Here is a 10,340-nt window from a genome sequence, read left to right on the forward strand (position 1 = left end):
GGGCGGGAGGAGGGAGCAGCAGGGAGGTGTGGGGAGCAGAGCGGAGAGGGGGGCCGACGGGGGGCGAGCGCAGCGCCGCAGCCCCCACCCCTGCGCGCACTCGCGCGCTCACGCACACACTCACTCTCTCCTCCGCCTTACGGACCCCGGGCCCGGCAGCGACAAGAGGCTCCCGCAAAAGGAAATCGGTGCAGCGGCGGGGCCACGGTGCCCGAGAGCTGAGGCCGTGCGCGGGCCAGGCAGCCGGGCGAGGAAAGGACGCAGGCGAGCTCCGCGCTTGTCGCCCAGGTCCCGCGCGCCCGCAGCTCCACCTGACCAACGCGGGGGCGCTGGGGCGGCGGGTGGAGGCCGGGCGCCTTCTCGCTGCGCTCTGGGTCGGCCGCTTCCTCCCCCGCTGTCCAGATCTCGCCGCCTTGCGCGCGGCGGGTATTGTTCCGCGCCGGAGCCGCGGTGTTTAGCCCTCCTCGTCCTCCGCGCTAGGCATTGGCTGCGCCTGGGGTAGTAAACTCGCGGCAGCCACGAATTCCCCCAGATGAAGGAAGCTGCCGCGTCGCTCCCTCTTTCTTTAAGTTGTGCGGGAGGAGGAGGGGGGGGGAGAGGAGAAGGGGGCTGTGGGAGGGGAGAAGACAGGCAGAGAGAGGGGAGGAGGAGGGGGAAGCTTGGCCGTAAAACAATAACAACAATAAAAAAAGTGATCTCGAGCTCCCTCGCTCCCTCCGGCCAGTCGGCCCGGGGGCGCTGGACCCGGAGCCGGCGGCCGCACCCGGGAGGACCAAGCGGAATCCGCGGCCCAAGCAAATACGACGAAGCCAAAGCAGTTTCTCCCCTTTCGGCTGAGGTGGGCTCCGTTCGCCACCGCCTCCGCCTCTGTTTATTTCAGTGGACGCAGCTGACGCCGCAGCCTTTTATTTTTTATTTTTTGTCTCCTCCTTTTCCTTTCCCCTCCTCCCTAGCCCCCGCGTCTCCCACCCCGGCCTTCCTTCCCTCTCTCTAGCTCCAGGCCGGGCCTCCAGGTCACACCGCCCCTTGAACGGTGGCTCCCGCCCTCCCGGCGCCGCCATTGGTTGCTGTGGCCCCGTCAATCCGGCGCCCCCGCCCCGTGGCCAGTCCACCCCTCCTCTCCCGCGCCCCCGAGGCTCCCAGCCTCTCCTGCAGCGGCGGATTGTGGCAGCTGGCCCAGCCTGCAAGCTTCCCGCTCTTCGCCCGCGCGCCTGGCGCTGCGGCTCCTCGTCCCGGCCCTCCGCGGAGCTCCCCGGAGCCGGGCGGCGGGCCCGGCCGCGGGGTTACAGCGCCCTTGGCTGGGCGGGGAGGGGACGGCACCCGACACTTGCGCCCTTCCGCAGAGGCCACCGACAACCCGCGGATCCGGGCCGCTCTCGGCGGGCACCGAAAGCGGGTACTCTTAGCCCCTCGAGAACGTGGCTAGTACCCAGCCGCGGAGCGGGAGGACCTGCGCGCCGGGACACTACAGGCCCCGGGTCCCGCGGGGAGCGCGCCGCGTCTCGGGATCGGTTTGCACGCTCCCTATCGCTCTCCTCCCCACTTAGTAAACTTGTTCTGTGGTCTTGAAAACACAGGTGCAGGATAGTGGGCCTAGATAAACCACACATTCCCCTTCATCCAGCTCTGGACACTCACCCAGACGCCGCCCCAGTCCCGGGCGGCGGCACCCACCCGGCGCTCCGCGCGCTCTGCTTCCCCCGCCGCTCGCGTCCTGCTCCGATTACAACAGTGAACACTGGACGGCGGCCCCCGCGAGGGAGGGGGTTGTTTGGAAGTCGTTTAAAGATAGTGTGACCCTCGGGGTAGATGCCCAGAAGCCCGGGCCGCTGCCATGGTGGGGTGGGGAGTGTGGGGATGCCCGAGGCGTGCGGCCAAGTAAGGCTCAGGCTGGAGTTTGGCTCAGGGCCTCCGGGGAAGAAATGTCCAGATTGGTAGGGTTTCTAGAAGATATTTGTCACTCCTCCAGGAGTGGGGAACGCCCCCCCCATACCCCGGATAGTGGTGGGACCGCGAGGCTGCTCCTTGCGCGGCTCCGGGCCTGGCTTTCGGCTCTGGGGCTCCGGCCGCCCCTTGAGTCCCTGGTTGGCCGCTGGGGACATTTCCTGCCTTGCCGCGAAAAGCTTGCGCTCCCGAGGTAACCAGAGAGGGAACGGCGGGCCCGGAGTCTGAGAAGGTGTGAATGGAAGGCCTGAGGCCAGCGTCTTGATTCACCTAGCTGGCATGGAGAACTATTTTTATTTACACATTGCGGGGAGTTGAAATAAAATTGAAGCAAGAAAAAAAAATCAGCATGCATTTCAAATTTTCATGTTGAAATGAAATCGACAAAAACGCGGGAAAGCAACTCTAGCTCGCTATTGCCTTGCAGAACCTGGGCTCTCTGGCGCCAATACAAGCAGTCTCTCCCGACTTAAGCAGGTCTCTGAAGGTCGAAGCTGGCCACAGCCCCTCGCATAAGGGGCCCTGTGTCCTCCCGCTGTCTCCACCCCCACCCCCGCTATGGGGTGGAGGAGTAAGAAGGGAGACGCAGGCATCTTCTCTGAAAAGCCCAGGAGTTTGCCTGGAAGCTGGAGATTCTCGTCTTCCCTGAAAGGCGGAAATGTTACTCTTTTCCACTTACCTTTCTGTATAAAGGGGGGTGTGGGGGGGTGTGGAGGTGGGAAGACAGATGCCAAACTGCCCCCTAAGCAGAGAGGGACCAGAGAGAGAGACAAAGAGGAAAGAGAAAATCTATCAGAAAGGCTGCCTTGCTACATTGAATTTAAAAATTGCCCAATGCACAGCCATTCACACTTGTTTACTTTATTCATCAATTTATATGGGGGGAGAATAATTGGAAAAGCTTATTCCAAAAATATTTCCAAAAGAAAATATTTGATTCGAGGTTGATCGTGAGAATAGCAGTCCTGCACATCCAAAACCTCACTTCCCCTTCTTTCAAGCCGTCAGCCTTATTCAAGTTTTCCTCCTTTCCCACTTTCTTGCCTCCTCCCCGTTCCTCTGTCCCTCACTTTCTTGCCCCATTCTTTCCTTTCGCTTTGATTCCTCTTTTGCAGCGCCCGAGCTTCGGGCCGGCGCGGCTGGGCGCTCGCTAGCGCTGGATTCCGGGGGCCCGCACGCGGCCGGGTGGTGGGGCATACGCCTTAATTCCCGCCGGAGACCCCGCATGCTGGGCCCTCCCAGCTTTTCTTTCCCGGCTCCAGTTCCCCTCTCTCTGCAGGACACAGAGGAGCTGAGCCAAGTTCAAAGTCACGTCGCCGTCCCTCCTTAGAAGTGCTTTATTTCTCTGCAAACCGCTAAGCCCTTTTTCCTCATGACACAGTATTTATTTATTTATTTATTTATTTATTTATTTATTTATTTATTTATTTATTTATTTATTTATTTATTTAAAGGCAGGAAAGAGAAGACAGGGCAAGAAAGCGGGGGGAGGGGGGGAATCCTGCAAAAGCTTTCAGAGTCATTGCCTCAAAAGTAGGTTTGGGTTCCTTGGCGGAAGGGGAAAAAGCGGCCAAGCTCGGTTCTGCACGGTGAGTGAATTCAGTTTTTCAACAGGTTTCTCGAAGGGCCCAATGTGTCGGTGTCAGATCCGCGGGAATCCACATCTGTCTCCATCCAGCAAACATGCCCCCTCTTCGTAAGTTTTCCAACATTGTTCTTTGGAGACCTCACGAGGCCTGCGCCAGGCTATCCAAAATAGATTTTTGGGCTGTATGTGGATGTCCCTGCAAGGCGGGCCCCTGGGCGCCCGGGCTGCCGTCCATTTCCGGGCAAGTAGAGAGAATGTCGGTGCGACAGAGAATTCGGGTTGTCCTCAGACCACAGAAAATCCCATGAAACACCCGGGCACGTTATTCACTGAGCACCTCATTGCGTTTGTGAACCTCTGTGAACGGTCGACTGAGTTCTTTTGTAGTATGATGAGTATTTTGTGTGTACATATACATTAGGGGAAAAAAATGTACATGTACACGCAATACACTCATACACACATAGGTGTATCTTGCTGGCCAGGAGGAGCAAAAAACAAACAAGCAAACAAAACCAGGCGTTAAATTGGAAAGCAGAAACACACGGTGGCTATATCACTCAAATTTTAAGTTCTCCTCTTAAGGAAAAGGATGGAAATGGGAGAAGAGATGGGAGAAACAAATGTGGAATCGGTTGTCTATATACACCAGACCAAAAAAAAGAAAAAAAGGATTTCACAGGATTTCAGCACCATCCTCTGTATCACAGACTCATAAATTCAACGAGATCATCAACAGGATATTAAGTTGCAGGTCACCTTTGATTCAGCCCTCTCAGCCACTCCTGGGCTGGGCGACCCCTGACCCATGAAAGACCACATGTGTGGTGGGGGAGCCCCCTCCGTAAAACCCACCTAGAACAAAAGTTCTTTGTCCGAGCTTTAGAGATGTGTAATGTAAAAGAAGGGGAAATCTGTAATATAAAAGAAAGGGAAATCGTGAAAATCTCAGCCAACGTTGTAACCTTTAAATGCCATTTTTAAGAAGGGGGAGGTTGAGTGGAGGTGGGGAGGTATCATAGGATAAGGCCCTCTCCTGTCAGCTAAAAGCACTTCTTCCTACAGTTAAAATTTACTATTCTGTAACTGGGCTTATAAAAGGTCTCTATATAAAATATATGCTCACCAGCAGTTTAGCGATACGGATGCAGATGTTTGTGTATTTGTCATTAGGGACTCAAAAAAAATAGATATTAACATTTCTACGTGACAGTGGTTGTGGTTTTGCAAAAGGAAGAAAACCGTCCTTACTTTGTCTCTTCTTTCCTGATGGGAGTGTTTCTACTGCTGCAAACCAAAACAAACCAAAACAAAAAACAGGAAGCATTAGCTTACGTGAATGTGTTTAATTATTTTGAGGACCGTTATCCTTTGGGCTCCCAGGCGAACTACATCCAAGGAAGTTGAATACCAGTGACAGGCAAGCAGCTTTCCAATAAACTGCAGTATTATTGCAATAGACTTTGTAATACAATTTATGCTGTCATTCATAAATAACAGTGCCATATGTCAACCATATTGCTTACACAAGTAAATCCGTCAACGTGTCATTATTTGATTTATCTCAACAGATTCCTCAAATATTGAAGTATATGTATTGAAGGGGCGTGAAGAGGGGACTACCCACAAAATTGTAGATTTAAGAAAACCTATGACACCGCCTCTGCTCCCCCTTTATCCCCCATCCAAAAACATCCTAAAGGATAAAGAATGAAGGGGAGAAGAACACATCCTGGAGCCAATATAAATAATATTGGGTGGTTATCGGAACAGTGAACACATAAGGGAGCTTTGTGGTTCCTGTTTTGACCTTATAAGCACATTTAAAAACACAACAATTAGGCATTTCCCAAGAAATTACCAATCCTAACGGTCAAATGTGGATCACAGGCCGTTCTGCAGCTATCCCCATCTCTGAGGGTAAAAATGATTGATAACCAAATGAGATTATTTGATGACAGGCCAATTTTACACTGCTTATTTTTTAGTAGTGGGGAAGTAAAGAGAGCCATAATTTTTCAAGGGCTTTTAACCACTAAAGTCAGGTGGACATGGGATGCATCCAGTTCTTGGCTATCTACCACAAACAAACAAACCCCAAACTCAGGGAATCCAGTTTCAGTCAAGGCCACACAGTCCCAATCTTATGCTTAAAACAACAACAAATCCTTATTGAGTCCATGTACATGGGACAGGGATCACAAACTTTAGCAAAAATAGCAAAAAGCACTTTTTTTGGTTTCTCAGCCCCATTCGTATCCATGGAGCCTGCGGATTCAGCGCGAGCTCAGCAAGGAGGAGAAAAGAGGCAACATTTATACAGGCGCTCAGAGGGCTGCGGCGCTTCAGTGTACGCAAGGCCCCTGGGCTGGGTCGCAGCTCCCACAGGATCAGAACGCTGGTGGTGAGGGCGGGAGGGTGAGGATTTGGTCCCTGCCGAGTGCAGGCGGGGCAGGCAGCCGGGACCCTCACCGCCTAGACGCCTGGGGAGCCTGATTTGGGAGAATCCCTCGAACCCAAGTTCTCATCACTTCCGGCTGTGACAAAGCTCAAATAAAATGCAGCTGTGGTCCCTTTTGCCCACTTCATCTTGGCTTTAGAGAGTTCTCGAGTGTATCCCCCCTTCTTTTCCAGTGTCTACTAGTAACCCTCCTCCCAGCTGAGCACCCACTGGTGCCCTTGGGCTAGGCTTCAAAGTCCTTGGATCCCTCGGGTAAATTGGGGCACCGTGTTCGCCCTTGAACCGGCCTCTGACGCGGCCCAAATGGCACTTGGCGCTCCAAATCCGCCGGGCACACAGCCCTTCTGCAGGGAGGCCGCCCTCGCGGAAACCACTCGGGACGACCGAGCCGTAAAGCAATTGCAAGGGCTATAAAAGGCAGCTGGGTGGGTCCTCCAGCTCTTTTCTTGACCACCTCACCGTCCTCAGCTTACCCCCTCCCCCCGCCTGCAGAAACAATCAAACAAAGGCTCAAAAGCCAGGAAATGTCCAATTCACTTCCCTTAGAGTTTATTAATTGCCCACACCCATAGCAAGGAAACTTGGCTGTGTTCAGTGACGAACGGAGGGCACCGGGGAACCGCAGTCCCCCTCCACGCAGCGGGAAGTCGTTAGCACCAGCCTAGGCATCTCCAGAGAGCGCGGCGTGGCCGCGGGGTTCAGGCCAGCTCGGCGTTTACTGTACCTCTCAGCCTCCTCGCGCCTTTGTTTGGGGGCTGGGAGGAGGTTGGAGTTCGAGGTGCAACCGTGAAGTCTGGAAATTGATGCTCCCCTAAGAGCACCTGTTAACTCCAGAAAGGCAATTTCCATGAGTTGCTAGGTTGCTGTCCTCACACAAGCACCTCTGTTGCAAAAGCGCAGACTAAGGCAAGAGTTTTGCGGATAAGCCCTGACGGCCTCCACCACCGCGAAAATGTGGAGCTAAATCCACAGAAGGAGAACTAGCATAACGGCTTCTATAGCCCCGCTTTTCTTTTGGTAAACCAGTATTATTTTATTCAAAGCCCTGGAAATTGTTGGTGTTTATTTAGAGGTGTGACACAGTTATTGGGTCCTTAGAAACTCGGGATGTTAAGCAGGTTTGATTTGGCTTCCAAATGACTTGAAAAAGAAACAGCGCACCTGGGGTCAGGCGGGTCATCACAATAACAAAAAGCGCGTCTACAAAATAAAAAGCTCTTTTATAAAGAATGGCAATCCCGGAAATCCACTGCGAGCCTTCCTGATGACCATCTAGCTAGGCCTTTTCTCAGGTTTAATTGGCAGGCGGTTTATTGGCGCCTTATTGGTGTTGATTGAAATTTTGGTCCCAGTTCTTTCTTTTAAGAATTAGCATCTCAAGTCGGTTTACCTGAGTCAATTATCCTTTTAGGGTCTGGGTTTGGTCACAAATTTGCAAATATTCATTAAACGCGCTTTATAAATATCCCTCTTTCCAACCGCCACCCAAATCTCTTATTTCCTAAGAAAGTCTTTTATTCTTTAAGGCTTCCATAAAAAGAAATTGATCAAGGAGATATATTTGAATTAAGACATATTAAATCGATGACAGATACATATCACGCTGTGTTTAACAAGAGTTGTACAAGGAGGCGGGTTCCAGATTCCGCATGGCTCTGCTGCACCATTATTCACATTTTTACAGCCTTTCCTTCATGCCTTCACTCATTAAGCCATTAAATTTCAGCAATTCAATAAAACAAAGCAGTTATAATTTTGAGGAAAAGCTATTTTGAAGGGGTGGAGGTACCCATTTTATTGCACAATAAAAATGCTCTACAGTCCATATTAAAGGCTAGATTGTGTTTATTTTCTTCCTTCCTTATTCATTCTTTTTGTTTTGCTTTTACTTATAACCTGTAGGATTGAACGCAAAGCTGCCATTATGGAAGTATTGACACTCATTGTCAAGAAATACAAATAAAAGGAATGCATTTGAAATGTTCTGAGAGGAAACGAAGACAGTGGTGACAATTGCAAATATGATGCTTTCTCCATAAAACAGCCATAGAGATGGTACAGCCTTTGCCCCACTTCTGCCTGGTTGGCTTGAGATATTTTAAGTCTTTGAAACGAAGATTGTGAAAGGACTTGTCCTCTTCAGTTACAGATGTGGATTTTATCACTGTTGTTTCTTAAAATTTTTTCGTTGTGTTTGCATTCATGCCTTTATTTCCCCGCATTTGAATTTCATTGAAATTTAAAGAAGAAAGCCCATTTGAAATTTGATTGTACTGTTTTCTTTGTTTGGTTGTCAGTTTAATAAGAGAAATGACATTCCCCAGGCTCACAGGGAAGTTCCCTGTTAAACATTGTTCACACCAAGTAAATGGGGCTATCGAATCAGCTCTTTTGAAAATATTTCTTACCTCTTCCCAGATGATGGCTTTATGCAGTCTAGTTCTACTTGGACTGAAAACGAATTAAGCTAGTAACATGTTTTATGGACCCCCAAAGGAAAAAAAATCACACTTTAGTCATTATCACTTTGTTTACAAATAATTTTATGCAGAACAGCAAAATAAAAATTAAAAATCCTGGTTTTAAAATTTGAGCCTCTTTGGAACATCACAAAGATTTAAGATACTTCATTTTTAAAAGCTGACGTGACACGTTAGGGCATTAAGAACTGTAAACTTCAGGGGGATGCCACATTACTCCGCCAAAAGTGATGCAGGAACCTATTTCTTTTTAAACTGATTTGATGGCAAAAAGAAAGATACGGGATTCGCTTTTTTTAAAGACAATTTTCATGGTCTTAAAGTAAGACATTTCTCCTGCAAGATCAGTTTATTAGAAAACGATAACATGGTAAAAGGTTATTTATTCTGTTCTTAAATAGTGACGCTATTTCTTGCTTTTAAAATAATTATTTTCTTGTATAAATTCTAATTTGTGGTCCTTTCGAAGAAATTGAGGCACACATGTGAATGCGTTCTGGACCGGAAGGAGAAATTCTGTTTAAAGATACTGTTTACTTAGCCGCTTTCCTCTAGAGAGATGATGTTTGGCCTGCCCTGCCACTGTATCTGCCAGAGGCAAAAGTTAGAATCTTTGCCCGAGGTTTTTCCCCCGGTAGATCTAATTGGAAGTGGCAGATCTAGAACCGATGAGCAGTGAGATTACACTTCGAGCCAACTCTTTTGAAGCATGTTGAAAAGGGCTCCATGAGCTAAAAAGTCGAGGTAAAACGGTTCCTTTGGGGGAAAGGTTTATTTTGACTTCACTTGTTTTGCGGAGCCAAATCACTCAAATTGTTTTTCAACCAATAGGTCTTTAATATCCTTCCTCATTCCGTCTCCTATCTCTGAGTCCTACGTGAGCGTTTGGCAGACTGGGTATCCTTCCCAAATAAGAAATTTCTAACATCACCTCTACAAGCACGATGACGGGCGAACATCTGCTCACCCGCCTCCTTCAGAGAGCAACCCAAGGCGCTTCCAAAGGAGGAGGTAGAAAGTATTTGAATGTTGGAAGGGACGCTGCGTGCGGTGAAGCGGCGGTTTTTGAAGTTGGGTCTCCTCCCCCCGCCTTTTGTCCCCGGGGGGTCACCAGCCCTTAGCCACCCGGCGCCCTTCGGCCGCGTGCCGACGCACGCTCTCTGCAAGAAGCGTCAGGGAAACGCAGAGCTCTGCGCGCGCACGCCCAGCGCAAACTTTCTGCAAGTGCAACTTGGGCATCCCCGGGGAGGCGGGGACGCAGGGCTCCAGAGAAGGAGGGGGCGCGAAGCGAAAGCGAAGGCGGCCGCGAACACCGGGGCGGATCCCCGCTGGGCCAAGGGCCTGAAAGGGAGCCAATCGGGCAGCCGCGGCTGCTGCCAATCACGCAGCTCTCTCCAATCCCACCCGTGCCATTTCCAAAATCTCGGTCCCACTGTGCAGCTCAAATGTGGTGTTCGTTCTGCCAATCGCTGGAGGACAGAGTGGGAACAGGAATAAGCAGAGTTAGGAGGCTAGGACAAAGAAGTTAAAGAGTGCCTAATATATACATGTTTTTGGAGGTGGGCAGAAGGGGAAAAAGTACCCACAGTGAGGGTCTATGGGTCTGACTGTGTAGTTCTGATGGAGCCCCCTTTGAGCAAGAGGAACCTGCCAGCGCTGAGATTAGTGGATTTGGCAGCGGCTCAGGCCAGGCCTCTTCAGACTATGACAGGCTTCCCGGCGCTGGCCAGCCCACCAGCCCACTCCCAACTCCGCGCCACAGCCTCGCACCTCCGCCCTCGGGACCTGGGTGCTGACCCCGGCGTGGCCATCACTACGCTCGGACCCGAGCACATGGCCAAGGCGAGCACGCTCGGCCTCAGCCCTC

At 50.9% G+C, this 10,340-nt stretch overlaps 2 protein-coding genes across 2 annotated transcripts in view; one reads left to right on the forward strand and one right to left on the reverse strand.

Moving 5' to 3' along the window:
* Positions 1 to 868, reverse strand: part of ZIC2 (Zic family zinc finger 2) — a 6,033-nt gene extending 5,165 nt beyond the window's left edge. The window contains exon 1 of the mRNA XM_019663682.1: positions 857 to 868. The gene's annotated coding sequence lies outside the window, so the exon portion shown is untranslated. The remainder of the gene's footprint in view (positions 1 to 856) is intronic.
* A 9,123-nt stretch (positions 869 to 9,991) lies between these two features.
* ZIC5 (Zic family zinc finger 5) overlaps positions 9,992 to 10,340 on the forward strand; it is an 8,726-nt gene continuing 8,377 nt past the window's right edge. The window contains 1 exon segment of the mRNA XM_019663685.1: positions 9,992 to 10,340. Within this exon segment, the coding sequence (XP_019519230.1) occupies positions 10,094 to 10,340 (247 nt within the window). The 5' untranslated portion in view covers positions 9,992 to 10,093.

Source organism: Hipposideros armiger, unplaced genomic scaffold, assembly GCF_001890085.2.
Source record: "Hipposideros armiger isolate ML-2016 unplaced genomic scaffold, ASM189008v1 scaffold_397, whole genome shotgun sequence".
Taxonomy (NCBI): Eukaryota; Metazoa; Chordata; class Mammalia; order Chiroptera; family Hipposideridae; genus Hipposideros; species Hipposideros armiger.